Below are 18,743 nucleotides of genomic sequence, written 5' to 3'. Positions count from 1 at the left end.
AGATTTGACTTCATGAGAAATGAACAGGAGATGAAAGGCAGCCAAGTTTACCTGGGTCTTGCGCTGTCCTACTCATTATGGTGTATTTGATCTGCAGAAAGCTGGGATCTTCCTCTGCTAGGCCTCAGAGGACGGCAGGAGCACTCTGGGCTTAAAGGCAGCCAAAGTACCAGGACGGATCAGAGCAGACGTTTTCTCTATTTATTACAAGTCTCATTACACAAATACAGCTGACTGGAAGGTCTAAAAGATCCTTCCAACCCTGATCCACCTGTAGGCGCAAGGACAGGGGCCACACTCACTGGCCGGGGAGCCCTTCTTGGAAGAACTGCTTGTCTCTCAGATGGTTCAGAGTCTTGGGGTCCAGCAGCAGAGAGAAACCCAACCTGGATGGACAACCCCTCAAAGCAGTCCTTGGTGGCAATGCCCTGGGCAAATTAGCAGCTTGAAGTTTCACAGTTTGCATCTTCCAACCAAACAAGTCAAGTCAACAGTTAAAAATAAAATGAAAAAAGGAGAAGGCTGGAAAAGCAGTGCTAGAAGAGGCTGTGGGTGCGGGAAAGGCATACAGTGGGCTTCAGATATATTGGCAGTTCCTTGATTTGGACAGATGTACGTCATTCTAAAATGATTCTTTCAGCTTAGTTCAGTTCAGTCGCTCAGTCGTGTCCGACTCTCTCTGAACCCATGAACTGCAGCACACCAGGCACCCCCATCCACCACCAACTCCCGGAGTCCACTCAAACCCATGTCCATTGTGTCTGTGATGCCATCCAACCATCTCATCCTCTGTTGTCCCCTTCTCCCCCTGCCCCCAATCCTTCCCAGCATCAGGTTCTTTTCAAATGAGTCAGCTCTTCGCATCAGGTGGCCGAAGTATTGGAGCCTCAGCCTCAGCATCCATCCTTCCAATGAACACCCAGGAATGACCTCCTTCAGGATGGACTGGTTGGATCTCCCTGCAGTCCAAGGGACCCCCAAGAGTCCTCTCCAACACCACAGTTCAAAAGCATCAACTCTTCGGCACTCAGCCCCCTTCACAGTCCAACCCTCACATCCATACATGATCACTGGAAAAACCACAGCCTTGACTAGACGGATTTCTCTGCCTTTGAATATGCTGTCCAGGCTGGCCACAACGTTCCCTCCAAAGAGCAAGCATCATTCAACTTCATGGCTGCAATAACCATCTGCAGTGATTTTGGAGCCCCCAAAAATAAAGTCTGACACCGTTTCCCCATCTATTTGCCATGACGTGATGGAACCAGATGCCATGATCTTCGTTTTCTGAATGTTGAGTTTTAAGCCAACTTTTTCACTTTCCTCTTTCACTTTCGTCAAGAGGCTCTTTAGTTCTTCTTCACTTTCTGCCATAAGGGTGGTGTCATCTGCATATCTGAGGTTATTGATATTTCTCCCGGCAATCTCAGCTTGTGCTTCTTCTAGCCCGGAGTTTCTCATGATGTACTCTGCATAGAAGTTAAATAAGCAGGGTGACAATATACAGCCTTGACGTACTCCTTTTCCTATTTGGAACCAGTCTGTTGTTCCATGTCCAGTTCTAACTGTTGCTTCCTGACCTGCATATAGGTTTCTCAAGAGACAGGTCAGGTGGTCTGGTATTCCCATCTCTTTCAGAATTTTCCACAGTTTATTGTGATCCACACAGTCAAAAGCTTTGGCATAGTCAAGAAAGCAGAAATAGATGTTTTTCTGGAACTCTCTTGCTTTTTCCATGATCCAGCGGATGTTGTCAATTTGATCTCTGGTTCCTCTGCCTTTCCTAAAACCAGCTTGAACATCTGGAAGTTCATGGTTCATGTATTGCTGAAGCCTGGCTTGGAGAATTTGATTCTTTACATACATTTAAATGGCACTGACTTTCTGTATGCATGTAATATCTTTAAAAATTTTTAATTAAAGAAAAGAAACCCCAAATGTGAAAGGCTGTAAGTGGATGATGGAGCAGAAATGAAACTGAAGAGTATAGAGAAGGAAGAGGCGAGCAATGGCGGGAGATGACATCTTGGATGTGGGGATGTTGGCCTCAGTTTCTATTCTTCTGTCTGGATCCTGGTTCTGCTTCTAGGTGCGGGAGCCCCACTAGCATGCCCAGGATTGAGATACTTGCCACTGTGAGGGATGCCATGGCGCCAATCGTGGGAGCCGTGGTCCCAGATACAAACAACTCAGGGAGGAAGTGTCCCAGTGCGAGGAAGAAGGCCCAGAGCGTGATGCAGTAGAGCGTTTCGTTGTGAATGTCGATGGCGCAGAGGCAGCGAACCACTGATGAGAGCAGTGTCCAGATTCCATAGGTCCGAGCTTGGAGGCCATTCACCAGGTCTGGCTTGCCGGTCTAGAGCTTTTCATAGAGAAAGGTGTGGTCTCGGAAGCTCTGTAGTGAGTTCCCTGCGGCTACGATGGATACCATCACCAGCCAGCTTCGTAGCACATTCAGGAATCGGCTCATGGCTCCCCTCCAACCTGAGAGGGCTTTTTGCCCGGCAACAGCACTCTCAGCACAGCAGCAGCAGCAGCAAAGGAATTCTAGCCTTTATTTTAAAACATTAGTTTTAAAGAGGGTCAACAGTGTTTAGAAACACAATGTCATTGTGTTTCTCTCAACACCAACTTACTTACTGTAAGATCATTACTTATAATAATTTATACTCATTATTAGTATTATACACACACACACATATATATCAGTTCAGTCGCTCAGTTGTGTCCTACTCTGCGACCCCATGGACTGCAGCATGCCCCATGTCCATCACCAACTCCCAAAGCTTGCCCAAACTCATGTCCATCAAGTTGATGATGCCATCCAACCATCTCATCCATTCACCCCCTTCTCCTCCTGCCTTCAATCTTTCCCAGCATTAGGGTCTTCACATCAGGTGAAGCATCAGCATCGGTCCTTCCAATGAATACTCAGGACTGATTTCCTTTAGGATTGACTGGTTTGATATGTTAGTGTAAATTACTTTGGATTTGTTTCTACTTTATATTTCAATTAAGACCTTATGTTGATTTAAAGGGCTTCCCTGGTGACTCAGATGGTAAAGAATCTGCCTGCAATGCAGGAAACCTGGGTATGATCCCTGGGTTGGGAAAAAACTACATATAGTTGTTTATATTATTTCTGAATTTCATTCACAGAAAGGAATTATCAGCATATTTGTTAGAAAAAGTTGGTGCTAGTCTGGGGAGATTGAGAGTTTCTGCTGTAGCAGTGCCAATTTCCTCTTTCTAAAGAGATCCAGTGCAAGTGAGCTTCTGCACTTCCCAGTGTCCCCCTTCATTACTTTTGAAACAAATTCAGCTTCTCAAATAGCTGAATGATAATTCTCTTTAACTAATATGAGTTATTTTGGTTGTTCCTTAGTTCTTATGTGAGCTACCAAAATGATGGATATTTTTTCATCTACTTTATCCCTTCTTTTTAAACTTACCTCTGCCAGCCTTATGCGTGGGAGGATGCTTGCTTGCAAACCTCCAAGTACAAAATTTTGTTTTTCTATTGAAAATTATTTGTAGTGAAGTTTTTTTCTGGCTGTGGTTCTTATTTTGGAAAACTCTTTTCACAGGCTCAAAATGGCAAGGCCATCTTTTGGTTATTGTTCCCAAGAAATGGTTTTCAACCACTAGATTGCTTTCTGCACATGGGTTTCTGTTTTATTTCCCGGTACGAGACAATTCTGGTTGCTTCAGGAGAAAAGCTTGACTGCATGACAGGTGGGTGTTCTGTGAAGAGTTCCTGTTTTCTTGATGGACCCAGAGCTGATGTGCGGGACCGCCTGGGAGCATCCTACATGGAGCACACAGAGGGCAAGACTGTGGCCGGTGGGGTGTTTTCTCCTTCTACTTTTAAGAGAACAGGGTTTGCAGCAGCATCAGCAGTATCTAACCAGGACAGCCAGGGAACCAGAGTCCAGGGGAAGCTTAATGGGACAGACAAGCACTGGCTGTGGGCTGCAGACTGTAGCACAGCAGACACTAAGAAAGCCATCGAAGCCCGTGTAACTCTGTCCAAGGATCAGCATCGTGAGTGGCACTTGGTAACTTATTAAGATGAACAGTCCTCATTCCTGACCCATGGATCCAAATCGAGGTGTGGACAAGATCCTGATACAGCTCCTGTGCACATTATGGCTTGAGGAGCACTGCTGCTCTCAGACCACAGCACAGACACTGCTCCCTCCAGGAAGTCTTCCTGGTGCTCCTTTCAATACCCCAGCACTCTGTCACCTGGATCTCCTCTGTGTCCTCCCTCACTGGCCTTGTTGCTGCAGGTCTGCATGTCCCTTCCTCAGTGCCAACCCAGGCCATTCTGTGCTCACCTTGCAGATGACCTGATTCAGAGCATATTCTAATCAGAAGGCCCACTGGGCCAGTGAACCAATGAATGGGCAGGTGATCAATGAGACAAAAATAACAGCCTGCAATTCATGGGAGGCTAGGTGTTTATTTTTGCTGCTTCTCAGACAAGCTCCTCAAGGTAAAAACAAAACACGCAGTTTCAATAGCATAGATTTTAAACGTCCAACCTCATACCATGGCATTTCAGGTTTCCAGAGCATTTTGGTTCAGGCACTTTTGTACCCAGAGGCACAGAGAATTTCCCAGGCTGGAAGGGAGTGACTTATTCTCATTGGGGTGCGGTTGTCAGCTGCCTGGTGAGGTACGGAAGAGCAGCAGATGACATCAGGTCAAGGCCAAACACACAGCCCACCCTGCCTTTCATGAGCAGGTTGTCCAGCTGGGGTGTGCTCAGGTCCTCTGCTGCACCTGCCCCCCTGAGGAGCACCTGTAGCAGAAGGTGGGCAGGGAAGGGGAGGGAGCGTATTAGACTTGGCTCTGTGTCAGCATCTTTGGTGTAAGGAAACATCCCAGGCCCAGGGAGGGCCGGAGGAAAAGGGCAGCTAATACTGAGTGGGGCTGACAATCCTTGGTGAGTCCCAGCTGCCCATGTTCTCCCTGCTTCCTATCAGCAGGAAACTGATGGGCATTTTTGTCAAGCAAATGCTGAAATCTCTGCTTCGCCCACCACCTTTCCAGTGAGCTTCTCTGAGGCCAAGGCTGCCGCTCCATCAGGGCGCATCTGGGAGGCAAGCTCACGCCGCTCAGCTCTCGAGCAGCAGACAGAAACATCCGCAGGAAGCAGGCAGTTCTGTCTGCACTGCTTTCCCTCCATCAGTCCCTGGCCTAATGAGATACGCTTGCACTTGGCTCCTTTTTTTTTTCCTTTTTACTCAAGGACCCTAATGCGCTCCACAGACATGAGCTCATGCAGTCTCCATGGGGAGGCAGGAGCGTTTCTTCTGTGGCTCTCCTGGGTCAGCTTTTGCCAGCTGACTCTCTTTATTTCATGAGATGGTTAGCTAATATCACCAACTCATGGATGTGAATCTGAACAAACTCTGGGAGATAGTGAAGGACAGGGGAGCCTGGAGAGCTGCAGTCCACAGGGTCGCAAAGAGTCGGACTTTGTGATAGAACAACACGATGCCCCCTGGCCTGGGCGACCTAAGAATATAAGCATGACCAACTTCCCCTTTCAGGGTACATCTCACTGATGTCTTCCAGCAGACCACGCCGCTTTGCGTTCAGAGATGACACATCATCCCGATGCTGCCAGGGGCTGGGGGCTTAGCCGAGAACAGCTGTTTCTCTCCACAGGGGAAATAAAAAGTTTCAGTATGAATCAGTGAGGGACAGCATACAATCCAAGGACACATGGCCTGTGGCCTCTCTTGTGCTTTGGGGCAGCAGTGTTTCCCATTTGTGGTTTTGGTGGAAAAGCTTCCCACCTTACCCCCCACAGCTATTTTGAAACATAACCCTGCATTAGGAAGAACTTGGAGCCAGTGTAGCTTTGGGGTGTTCAGAAGGCAGGTTCTCTGCCTGGCGGCAGCAGGAAATTTGAAAAGTCCCCAGCATTCTTCCACAGGACAATTCAGTGAGGACTATCCATCCTTCAGCCCTCTGGCTGGGGCCCCGAGAAAAGCAGGCATTGTTTTCCCCTCCCCCTTGAACCAACTTTTAGAGGGTCTGCTCTCGGGGAGACGTTCAAACTAATGATTTACAAGGTGAGAAGGCACAGTGGTTTAAAGAACAGTCATCACCAACTTAAAAATAGAAAAAAAGTACATTTGTTCTCAAGACAGGGTTCATTAGTGGCTCCGGTAAGGAGGTGATTTCACACTCCCACAGGAGGACCAATTTGCAGCTGGTGGGGTGATTTCTGACTTTTAGGAAAAAAAATCTCCCCAGCTCAGGGAGGATTAGGGGTAGCAGCCTCAGCCCCAATTGTTCCCCCTTCCCACCTCCTAACCTGGCAAAGGATGAACCTTCAGGTGGCTCCCTGGGCACAGACCTGGGCTCACCCCCACCCAGTGCCCTCAACCCCGCCTGGCCTCCTGCTGCAGCCAAAGGAAGGGCGGCACCCTGCTCCCTGGCGACTGGTCAGCCCTGTGCACCTGGATTGGGCTCCAGGCAGAGCTCTTGTCTGCCCTGCTACCCGAGAGCCTCAGCTCTGCAAACGCCTAGGGAAAGTAGCAAAATGGGCAGGGGGCAGGGGTGCGCACACGGATGCAGTCATCAAAGTACCAGCCTCTCATTGCCTTTTCTGTGCCAAGTGTGCTCAGCTCTCTGCAGATGTCGCAAGTGTGAGCTGCCCTTCTCCTAACATCTGGCACTGGCTTTGAAATCTACAGGTTGAAATCTCAGGGACTCAACTTTTGAGCTAATAAGTGTAACTGTAAATCCTGTTATCTATATGAAATACATGTGGACATATATATATATATATATCACACACAAGCATGTCATTTTGAATATTACTGCACACATCCCAGGAATCCAGATCTCGGCCCACCAACTTGTGTGTAATTCTGCTGTCCTGCATGATCGAGAAGTCCTGGCAAACTCCGGGCACTGTCCTGCCTGCGTCTGGCTCCCCGGAGCTGGGTGCAGGCCCGTCACACGTGGCTTGTCTTCTGGGCCAGGGCGTGGTCCGCTGGCAGTGTGAACCTGACGGAGCCATCCTTCTCCCAGCCCCTCCGGATCTTGGTGAGTCTGCGGCTGACGCACGGCAGGAGAAACAGGCCTTTGGCCAGGATGATAACACAGGGCACCAGCAGGGTGAGGGTGAAGGTGGGGGGCAGGAAGAACTTGTAGCGGCTCTCCTCGAAGGCGCGGGTCCAGCCGTAGGTGAGCGTGTGCAGGGTGCTCAGTACCAGGGCCACAAAGCCCAGAGTGGACTGCGGGGGAAAAGAAGGCTGCAGTAAGGGTGAGGATGGACAATGACAGGGGAAAGAAGCAGGGTGGCTTTAGTGGGGCTCTGGGTTCAAATCCCAGCACCATCACTCACTCTCTGCGTGATCTTATTACTACCAAAACTCTCTGAACCTCAGTTTTCCCAACAGAAAAACAGGAACAATGCTTGTATGCCAATGTGTGTAAGAATTGATTGATTCATAAGGATTCAATAAAACAACAATGCTTTTCCCCAAACTGTATTATTCATACCTCTAGTGGCTGCCAAAGGACTTAAGATGGAATTAAATTCAAAGAAGTTTAAAAACATTAGTAGTTTTGTGTATATATTCATGCATATAGAGTAATAAGTGTCTGCTAGCATATCAAAATCATAATTTCACAGATAATATTTGGCATAAGGCCAAGAAAAAAACAAGTGAATTTTAAGTTGATTTAAAGATAAACACAGGGACTTCCCTGGTGGTCCAGTGGTTAAGAATCTGCCTTGCAATGCAGGGGACGCTGGCTCCATCCCTGGTTGGGGAGCTGAGATACCACATGCTATTGGGTGCTGCTGCTGCTAAGTCGCTTCAGTCGTGTCCGACTCTGCGTGACCCCATAGATAGCAGCCCACCAGGCTCCTCCATCCCTGGGATTCTCCAGGCAAGAACACTGGAGTGGGTTGCCATTTCCTTCTCCAATGCATGAAAGTGAAAAGTGAAAGTGAAGTTGCTCAGTCGTGTCCGACTCTTCGAGACCCCATGGACTCTAGCCTACCAGACTCCTCCGTCCACGGGATTTTCCAAGCAAGAGTACTGGAGTGGGTTGCCATTGCCTTCTCCGGCTGTTGGGTGGGGTATGGCCCAAAAAAAGAAAAGATAAAACACAATGCAAAAAGTTCCCTCGGCACCAACAGTGAAGATGGCTCTCAGGGGCCTCTAGGCTAGGTATCTTCACGCTGTATACAAAGCCCATAGCACCACAGAGATGCTGCCTGTGGGTACTGGTCCCTTACTTCCTGCCCGTGCTCTGAGCTACAAACACCCCAGGTACAAACCCTATCAGGATTACTCTCCTGCCTGGAAGGAGATTAGTGATGCTAAGGAGATCAAGACCATCACAAATCCGAATGGACATAGTCCAGGCCATCTTACAGCAGAGCATCCCACCCTTGAGCCGGGTGTGGGCTTTTGTGTGTCACTTCCAGCCACGAGCAGCTCATCACCCCAAGTGCTATACAAACACGACTTTCTATGGGGACCACAATGTGAAAATAGCCAAGAAGTGCTGATCTGTAACTCCAGCCTCTGGGAATCTTTTTGCAGGCAGGGTTTCTTGCAAACTACAAATGACGCCTTCCAGATTTACTGTTGGTGCTAGCCTCAACTGACACTGTGACCCTCGGCAAGTCACTTCATTAGCCTCAGGGAAAAGGAAGTGATTAAAAAAGCTGAAGTCAGAACTGTGGGGAAAGCGCTGTACTGATGCAGCATTCTGCAGCCCCCAGACCTGGCAGGCAACAGTGCAGAGCAGAGGGCACCTAGCGTTAGGGCTTTGTAGAGGTTGGGGAGGGGGTACAGGGCACTGAGAGAGTCCTGGTAGGGGAGACCTGTGTGCACTGCATAAGGAATATGCAATGACCCATCAAGCAATGAACACACATGCATTTTCTCCAAGGACACACCTCATGGTACCTGAGGGTGCTTTTTGCAGGTTGGTTTTGAGCTTTCCACGGAGAAGTTGTAATTGGCCTCCTGGATCTCCTTCCAGCCCAGCTTGTCAGCATCAATCCAGGGGCTTGGCTGAGAGATGCTGTCTTGTTTTCACTCCCCTCAGACACAGCTCTAAGTGGGTCTGATTTTACTACCGTACCTCATGCTTACTCCTCACTAGCATGGGTGGCACTTTGCTTATACCCGCCCCAGTGTAAACTCAAGACGGTGAATCTCAGTAACTGGTTCAGAAGAATTGCTTATAATGTTTTTACTAAAAATAGTAATAATAAATATTTTCTAATGGCTGTACATACAAGTTCATAAATAGGTTCACAAATATAACATTTTAACCCTAAGTAAAATACTAGCTGGGCTCGCCTTGTGGCTCAGTGGTAAAGAACCCACTTGCCAATGCAGGAGATGTGGGTTTGATCCTGATTGGGGAAGATCCCACAAGCCTCAGAGCAACTCTGCTCGTGCCCAGCAATTACTGTGCCTATATTCTGGAGCCCAGGAGCTGCAACTACCGACCTCGATCCCTGGGTCGGGAAGATTCCCTTGGAGAAGGAAATGGCAACCCACTCCAGTATTCTTGCCTGGGAAAATCCCATGGACAGAGGAGCCTGGTGGACTACAGTCCATGAGGTCGCAAAGAGTTGGATATGACTTAGTGACTGAACAAGAAAAAAAATACTAGCTGCCAAGATCCCGTCTCTATCCTTCCTTAGCCATCTCTGGTCCTTCCTGGCTTTGTGACCACCTCAAGGATCTTTTTATCACATCCTTAACAACTTCTTGGCTCAGTACAGCCTGTTGGGAAAGGCCATGGTTGGCTCTGTGCTACCCACAGCTACTTCAGGTATCATATGAAAATGGTTGGCCCCCAAATGGGAGGCTTCTCGACTGTGAGTCACATGTAACCAGAGCCACTTCCAGACCTGTCAAGAATTCCAAATCTCCTAGCAACTTCTGAACCAGAGTAACTTTTTCTAAGTTCTGATCTATTGATAATGAAGACTCGGGTTAAAGAAGTTCCCAGCAGTGAGAAAATATTTGGGATTAATATCCAGGATATATAGAGAACTCAAACTCAACAACAACAAAAACAAACCTGATTCAAAAATAGGTAAAGGACCTGAATAGAAATTTCTCCAAAGAAGATATAGAAATGGTCAGAAAACACATGAAGAGATGTCCAACATCAGGAAAATATAAATCAAAACCACTCCACATCCATTAGGAGGGCTACTATTAAAAACAAAGCAAAACAAGAAAAGTATTGGTGAGGATGTGGAGAAATTGGAGCACTTGCTGCTAGTGGGAGCAGAAAGAGTGCGGCTACAACAGAAATTCCCCAGTGAATTAAAAAACAGTCACCACGTGCTTTGGCAATTCCACTTCTGGTATATATCCCAAGCAATTGAAAGTAGGGTCTTGAAGTGTGCTAACTATAAGCATAGAGTCCTCATCTGACCACAGAGTAATTCTCCATCAGGAATAAATCTTCAACTAGCCTTCCAATCACCCTGCTATTTCCCAAACAACTTTCAAGGCCCAAACTACTGCTCTCCTTACTCAGATGAATTCACTGGGTTTTGCTAAGGTGGCTGGGATGTGCCTTTTCATAGCCGGAGACTGTGTTTTCAAATCTGGCTGCATAATAACATCACTTGGGGAGCTTGGGGAACATCTTAATGCCCAAGCGCCAGTCCTAGGAATTCAGATTAAATTGGTTTGGGATGGGGCTGAGACATTGGTAGTTTTTACAAGTTCAGCAATGATGCTGTTTGCAGACAGGACTGCTGCTGCTGCTGCTGCTAAGTTGCTACAGTCGTGTCTGACTCTGTGCGACCCCATAGACGATAGCCCACCAGGCTCTGCCATCCCTGGGATTCATCCAGGGAACACTGGAGTGGGTTGCCATTTCCTTCCAATGCATGAAAGTGAAAAGTGAAAGTGAAGTTGCCAGGTGTCTGACTCTTAGCGACCCCATGGACTGCAGCCTACCAGGCTCCTCCACCCATGGGATTTTCCAGGCAAGTGTACTGGAGTGGGTTGCCATTGCCTTCTCTGGCAGACAGGACTAAGAATCACCAATTTGGGAGATTCTCCTCACCTGAGACTTTCTAGCTTCAGGCTGAGACGTCTTTGTGGCCCCTCTGCTCAGGCTGTTTGATGGGGGTGGACTCAGTCCTTTCTGTTGCTTCGACGAAGACCCACCCATGGCCTGAATGGGCTCACACTCTGCACTGTGATACCTTCCCAGATGCTACAGCAGTGAGAACCCACCCTGGCCCAGGAACGAGTCCTGGCAGCCCCAGTGAGGCCTAAACACCTCCCGTGGTGGCATGTCCTGGGGCTCCAGTGTTTTGCCCATGCTCTCCACTGTCCCTGGCCCTGATCTGGAGAGTGATGGACTGTGCTGGGCAAACAAGACATGCCCTGGGAGGCAATAAGGACCTGCTCCCAAAACAAGACATGCCCCGGGAGACAATAAAGACCTGCTCCTGTTCAGACGTCCTCTTCCCTTCACCGTCCAGGATCCCATGGTGACGGGTGGCAGGAGGCCCCAGCCTCGGGCTGATGGCTCACAGAGAGGGCTGACAGCCAAAGACCGGCCAGTGACAAAGGGCCTTTTGACTTTCCAATCCCAACGAGAAGCCTGGATGACTCCAGCAAGTCTGTTTCCCTAAAACTCACTCTCCTTGGGAACAATTTAAAAATCTCAGAACAGCCAAAGGGAGGCATGGTCTGGGGGCAATTAATGACCCCCACAACAAGCTAAGGCCATTTCTATTATATGTAGGCTTGTTAGTGAGAAAGAAACCACCGGTTGTTGCTGGCTCCTGCCAGTGCTCAGCTACTGTGGTGGGAAGGGGCTTTGGACCATTGCTTACAAGGCTGGGATCAAAGCAGGCCTCTGCTACTATTTCAGGCAAGTGGCTAGAGTGGGCAAGGCCACAGGTAGCTCCTGTAACTATGGAGCAGAACTGAGGTGCTAAGAACTGAACCCTAATTTCTCTTCAAATTGAGCTGCACTGACCTGGGTATTCTGCAATCTGACAATGTTTAACTGGCTTCATTAGGAGCAGTTGGCACAGCCCAAAACAACAGCAACAAAAATACCCAGACAAACAAAACCCCAAATTAAAAACTTTGAAAACAGCCTCAGGAATGTAAGCACAGGTCAACTTGTTGAATCAACATACTGTTTTGATGGCTTGAAGGCATCAAGATGGAGAAGGCAATGGCAACCCACTCCAGTACTCTTGCCTGGAAAATCCCATGGACGGGAAAGCCTGGTAGGCTGCAGTCCATGGGGTCTCTAAGAGTCGGATACGACTGAGCGACTTCACTTTCACTTTTCACTTTCATGCACTGGAGAAGGAAATGGCAACCCACTCCAGTGTTCTTGCCTGGAGAATCCCAGGGACGGGGGAGCCTGGTGGGGTGCCGTCTATGGGGTCGCACAGAGTCGGACACGACTGAAGTGACTTAGCAGCAGCAGCTCAGTAAATCATTGCAGACCCAGAGGTCAGGCCAGGCGCACTGGGAACCACATTTTCTCCACAGTCAGTTTCTAGGCCCTGGTGACCTGCTGCGGTCTTTCTTGGCTGGGGAAGGAAATGCGGTCAGGGTACTCCTCGTTCTAGAGCAGTGCTTACCTTACGGAGAAGCTCACCTCAGAAAGTATACAGCCACCCCTGGGTGCACGTGTCATGCACTACACATGTCCTCAACACAGGAGGCGGACACAGACAAGTCAGGCCACAGTCAGGATGCTCGGAGAGGCTAAGAAACTGTCTAGTGGGGCAGGGCTGGTCAGTAGTGGTCTTGGCACTGAAACCCAGGTCTGCTGGCTCCGCCATCTCAGAGACTGTCACACACCACATGGCACGCACTTAAGTCACTCGAAGAGCTTATAAAGACAGATTCTAGAGCCAACCCATAGGTCGGGGTAGTCCTGGGTATCTGCACTTCTCCAAGAGCTCTGTGACTTCTAACTTTTTGACGTCAGCTCACCATAAGAATCGCATTTTCATTACCACCCAGGACACAATGATGTCTATACACATATGTATAACTACTGAACTGATACAACTGAAAAAGAGATGTCTGTGCTCAGAACATGTAAAGTGCCCTGACATTCTGGGAGACACTCTACTCTATTTGAAAAGCTTGTTGTAGCCCCAAAATTGATTTCATGACCCATCAATGAGTGTCCACTGCAGTTTGCAAACCCTGCCTTGGACTATTCTAAGGCCCTCAGGGGGGAGTCTCTTGGCCTCCCCTGAGTGCTGAGTGACTTGACTGTTCAGTCTCTTGCTGCTTCCTACTGGGCTCAGAAATGGGCAATTGGTAGCTTAGTGATCAGGGAAATGTGGCCACATGCCCTAAGAATAATGGCAAATCACTTTGTGTTTGTGTTTTACACATAATCTTGCACAATGAGTTGCAGCACCTCTGGAGGGAATTCACTCCACTTCACAAGAGTGTAAGGTAAGGCTTAGGGAGCGCACATGATCTGCCCATGGTTCCAGAGCTGGAACAAGTCTGTTCCTCCCCCATGTCAGCACTCTTGGGAGATAAAGCATTTGGGGACAGAATGTGGGCACTGGATTTCCACAAGTAAAACCTGGCCTTTCCACCCCTCTCTTGGCCTTCCACCCCCCTCTTCCTGCAGCACCAGCAGGACTTTCCTATTTGTATTTCAACTCTTCAGTATGTAAAGCAGAGAGGCTGCTGAGGTCCCTGTCAGCTTTTGCTAACAAAACCAAATCCCCCGGCTTTCTCTGGCAGCAGGAGCCGGGGCTTGTAATCTATGGCTGCTTAAGGAAGCAACTTTCTGGTGAGGGGAGCAAACTGCAGTCTGTTTTAATTGTGGATAAACCATGCACTCTGGCAGACTCCAGGCAGGAACTGGAAAATCCCAGATTTGTGTGTTTGACACATGAGGATTAGTGGCAGATAAATAAGATTCTTTCTTCCCCTCTTTTGCCAGCATGTAGTCAGGCCTGAGCATTCCTCCAGAGACCTTCCAAGATGAGCAGAGCCAGTGAGAGTCAGAAACTGACATAAAACACCACAACTCTGTCTCGTTCTAGGGTGTGCACGTGCCCCCAGTTAGGAACAATAAATTGGGATTATATAAGAGTACCACACCACTGGTGTCCCTGCTGGAATCTCATGCTGTGTCCTTGCTGCACAGAGAAGATATGCAACAGATGTTTGTTGGCAGTGGGGGTGGAAGTGATAGCTGTTCCCTGCCCTGATACCACGTCGATGGTAGAACCCAGTATTAGTCAGCACTCATCACTGGAGTGGGTGAGTTAGTGTGTCAGTACCGGGGGGTTGACCACGTGCTCTGTATAGAGAACAGTGGGCGATGCCAGAGGAATGCAAATGTCCCTTCCCAGTTGTCCTTAAAATTAAAACATGGCTATGCCTGGCTTTAGAGGACGAAACAGCAACTCACTCCAGCGTTCTTGCCTGGGAAATCCCACAGGCACAGGAGCCTGGGAGGGCTACAGTCCATAGGGTCACAAAGAGTCAGACACGACTGAGCAACCGGACATGCACACGTGCATGCCTGGCTTGTTCACAGGTCTAGCGCAATGCTGGGTGCAGAGTGTGAGTTCAATAAACAGTGAATGAATGCATGAAGAAGCTTTGCCACTAGTAGCAGCTTCCTAAGTGTGTCCTGTAGAGCGTAGACAGCTGTTACGTGGGTGGTGGTGGAGGGGGGAAGTGGGGTCAGGAGGGTGCTACGACTCAAGTAAGTCAGCTGAACAAGATTTGCTTGTGGCAGATATTAATTTGATGTGCCAAAGTGCATTGTGACTAACTCAGGGGGCAGCAGATCTTGTCCCAAATGTATTTGACCCCACATGTCCTTTTTCATAGGAGTGGTGTCCTTTGGGAAATGCTGTGGTTTATTTCCTATAAATTGGAGGCCCTCATGCCCACCTTCCATCCACTCTGCATGAATCAAGAGGTCAAAGGGAATAACAGGGTCCGGTTGATCTGAGGGTGCTGGGTGGCCACTAGATTCACTCAAGGGCTCACTGATTTCCTAGCCAGATCAGCGACATGTCCAGTGACTCCACGTTATGGGATTTTGTTTCAGAAGCCCAAGAATTATAGAAACTGAGAACGTGTAGTCCAGGATTCAGCGTTCTGCCATCTGATTTTTTCACGTGCCTAAATCTGGCTTCCCCAGATGTTGTGAGGATGAGCTGGTCCCAGGCAGCCCCTTTCTCAGGAGACCTGGGTGAGCCTGCCAGGCTCCTGGGACAGTGGACTGAGAGGTTCTGTTGCACAGATTATGAAAGCCCAGGCAGCATGTGGATGGGAAGGTGCCTGCATGGGAGAGGCAGGGCCCAGGCTACCTTACCTGGACAAAGCTGAACTCTCTCCAGTTGAGTGAGTTCGCGATGGATGGCAGTGAGGTGACAGCCAGCAGGGACAGCATGCCAAGGGCCAGCACTCCCAGGGACAGGTAGATCTCCATCCGCCACACTTCCTCCTCGTTCCAGATGTGACTCTTATTGGTCAAGACCTGGTATAGAAGGAAGGAAAACCATGAACACTGTGGCCAAGGTCGATGCCCTGGGATTTGGGCCAGTGAGGAGTTTGGGATGGGAGAAACACAGGAACAACCAACATTTCTACTTTCCACCTCATGTAATGTGTGTCTAGCTCTGTTTGAAGTGCTTTTCAAGTATCAGCTCACCGATCCTTAGAACGACCCTGTGAGAGAGAGTTCATTACTGTCCCCATTTTTCAGATGAGGGAAATGAGGCACAGAGATCAAGTTACCTTGCTGTGGCCACACACACCTCAGGAGATGGCAGAGCTGAGACTAGGAGCCAGGCAGCGGGCTCTGAAGACATGGCTCCCTCCCCACACGTTTCACAATTGGCCTGGGGCCAGTCAACCAAAGCAGCCACATGAGCCAAGAGTAAGGAGCAGACAATTTGATAAGACACAAAGAACCTCCAAACATGGCCATCTCTCAAGGTTTTCAGGTGCCCAAGTCTCCCAGAGGAGGGAGGAGCTCTCCAAGCTCAGAATCCCATCAGCTAGGTGGGCTGCTGACCCTGCTGCCCGCCTCCCCTCCCAGCCTGTCTCACCTTGGACCCATGGTCCCCCAAGCTGCCCCCATCCCTGGTTCATACTCCAGACACACATAGACACCAAGCCCCTCAGTATTTCCTAACTAGCCCCCAGCTCCCATCTTCCCACCCAGCTCCTCATTTCTGTCTGAGGAATACAGCTTTGACTCAACTGTGCAGCCCCATACTGAGGTCACAGGTGTGAGGCCTTTGATGCAGAGCCCAGATCCAAGGTCACCTCTGGAACTGACTGAGCCTCATTGTAACCATTGCCGAAACCCGCCCTGATCCTTACTGGCCAGATTCCTGACTCCAAATTAGGCAAAAATGCCCCTCCTCCCAAGCCTTCCCCCCTGGTACTCATCCTATTGTGCCCAAACCAGTCACCTAATGCCACCCTTCAAGCAGAAATTTTCTTTGTCTTGAGGCCATAAAAATTGGCTACCAACCCATGTAAAGCATCAGCTCTCCCTTGAGCTGGCCAGCTGTTCTAACAGTGTCCCGTCGGCTCTCCCTGGTCTGTTAGGAGGTTGGCCTACTGTGCTCACAGCCCCCACATTACCTCAACTCTTTGTCTTAATAAACTCACTCCCATCTGAAATGCTCTGTGTCTGGAAGTTCTTTTCCAACCTGTGCTCGGAATGCCAGGACATCAAGCACTGCTACACAGCAGAGGCCAAGGTCCACTCACCAAGCAGACCCATGAGCACTTCAGAAGCACCTACTGTGCCAACATCCGTTGGGTCATCAAAAAAGCAAGAGAGTTCCAGAAAAACATCTACTTCTGCTTTATTGACTACGCCAAAGCCTTTGACTGTGTGGATCACAACAAATTGGAAAATTCTTCAAGAGATGGGGAATACCAGACCACCTGATCTGCCTCCTGAGAAATGTGTATGCATGTCAAGCAGCAAGAGTTAGAACTGTACATAGAACAATATTCGTTCCAAATCAGGAAAGGAGTACGTCGAGGCTGTATATTGTCACCCTGCTTATTTAACTTATATGTAGAGTACATCATGAGAAATGCCAGGCTGGATGAAGCACAAGATGGAATCAAGATTGCCAGGAGAAATATCAATAACCTCAGATATGCAGATGGCACCATCCTTATGGCAGAAAGTGAAGAACTAAAGAGCCTCTTGATGAAAGTGAAAGAGGAGAGTGAAAAAGCTGGCTTAAAGCTCAATATTCAGAAAACCAAGATCATGGCCTCTGGTCCCATCATTTCATGGCAAATAGATGGAGAAACAATGGAAACAGTGACAAAACTTTATTTTCTTGGGCTCCAAAATCACTGTAGATGGTGATTGCAGCCATGAAATTAAAAGATGCTTGCTCCTTGGAAGAAAGGCTATGATCAACCTAGACAGCATATTAAAAAGTGGAGATAGTACATTGCCAATAAACATCCATCTAGTCAAAGCTATGGTTTTTCCAGTAGTCACGTATGGATGTGAGAGTTCGACCATAAAGAAGGCTGAGTGCTGAAGAATTGATGCTTTTGTACTGTGGTCTTGGAAAAGACTCTTGAGAGTCCCTTCAACTGCAAGGAGATCCAATCAGTCAATTCTAAAGGAAATCGGTACTGAATATTCACTGGAAGGACTGATGCTGAAGCTGAAACTCCAATACTTTGGCCACTTGATGTGAAGAACTGACTCATTGGAAAAGACCCTGATGCTGGGAAAGATTGAAGGTGGGAGGAGAACGGGATGACAGAGGATGAGATGATTGGATGGCATCACTGACTCGATGGACATGAGTTTGAGTAAGCTCTGGGAGTTGGTGATGGACAGGGAAGCCTGGCGTGCTGCAGTCCATGGGGTCACAAAGAGTCAGATATGACCGAGAGAATGAACTGAACTGAACTAAACTGTGTGCTAGGCCCTGGGCCACAGAGAACAAAGACACCTGACCTCACAGGGTTCCGGATCCCCCACTGAGCTCCAGGGATGCACCCACTGATAAGCCACTGCAGGCCCAGAGGTGTCTACTTCCTTCCTCCCCACAGGGAGTGCCCTTGCACCTGAGCCCCCTCCAAGCTGGGCTGACAGATCCTTCTATTAAAACTACGATTTCCCAACTAGACCAGGTAGCAGAGTTCCTGGAAGTCAAGGTGTTCTCTCAGAACACTGGCAAATGCTGGTGCTTCAATTCTACCCACAGGACAAGGAACAGCATTTCCCTTAGGAAATATGACCAGGCTTTAGCAGGCATGTCTCTGCTTTGCAAAACAGAGTCAGTCAGGTTTTTAAGAAACTATTTCAGCAGAGGGAAAAAAAATAACCCAAGTACAGGTAGAAGATGTAATAATAAAAATGAATCTAGTGGGCTGAGCAAAAACGGTTGAAAAGCTTATGAGAAAAGGTTGAAAGAAACTGAGCAAATGCCATCCATTGAGTACTTTTCCTGAGCAATTTGTGAAAAATGATGGACTCTGTTCTATTTCAGGGCAGGCTGGCTCTTGCTGGTGCCATTAAGCCACAAAAGGACCAGGAGTCTGGAGACCCAGGTTCCCACCCTGACCACAGGTCCTGTGAGACGCTGGGCAACTCCAGCTCTGGGCCTGTTTCTCCACTGACGGAGCAGGAAGAGCTTGTGTCTAAAATCCTAGAATTTTGCTCCCTTACCAAACAAATGTCATCACCAG

The 18,743-nt window shown here is 48.6% G+C and overlaps 1 protein-coding gene and 1 pseudogene across 4 annotated transcripts in view; both read right to left on the bottom strand.

The window, feature by feature from the left end:
* Positions 1-1,962: 1,962 nt before the first annotated feature.
* On the bottom strand, positions 1,963-2,541 carry LOC138434028 (ergosterol biosynthetic protein 28 homolog pseudogene; annotated as a pseudogene).
* Positions 2,542-4,445: 1,904 nt separating this feature from the next.
* Positions 4,446-18,743, bottom strand: part of STEAP3 (STEAP3 metalloreductase) — a 51,893-nt gene continuing 37,595 nt past the window's right edge. For all 4 annotated transcript variants that reach the window (XM_069577797.1, XM_069577800.1, XM_069577799.1 and 1 more), the window contains exons 4-5: positions 15,370-15,534; positions 4,446-7,262 (exon numbers count right to left, since the gene is read on the bottom strand). In XM_069577797.1, the coding sequence (XP_069433898.1) occupies positions 6,981-7,262; positions 15,370-15,534 (447 nt within the window). In that variant the 3' untranslated portion in view covers positions 4,446-6,980. The remainder of the gene's footprint in view (positions 7,263-15,369; positions 15,535-18,743) is intronic.

The sequence above is a fragment of the Ovis canadensis genome, chromosome 2, assembly GCF_042477335.2.
Source record: "Ovis canadensis isolate MfBH-ARS-UI-01 breed Bighorn chromosome 2, ARS-UI_OviCan_v2, whole genome shotgun sequence".
NCBI lineage: Eukaryota > Metazoa > Chordata > Mammalia > Artiodactyla > Bovidae > Ovis > Ovis canadensis.
This window is presented reverse-complemented; position numbering and strand designations above follow the sequence as displayed.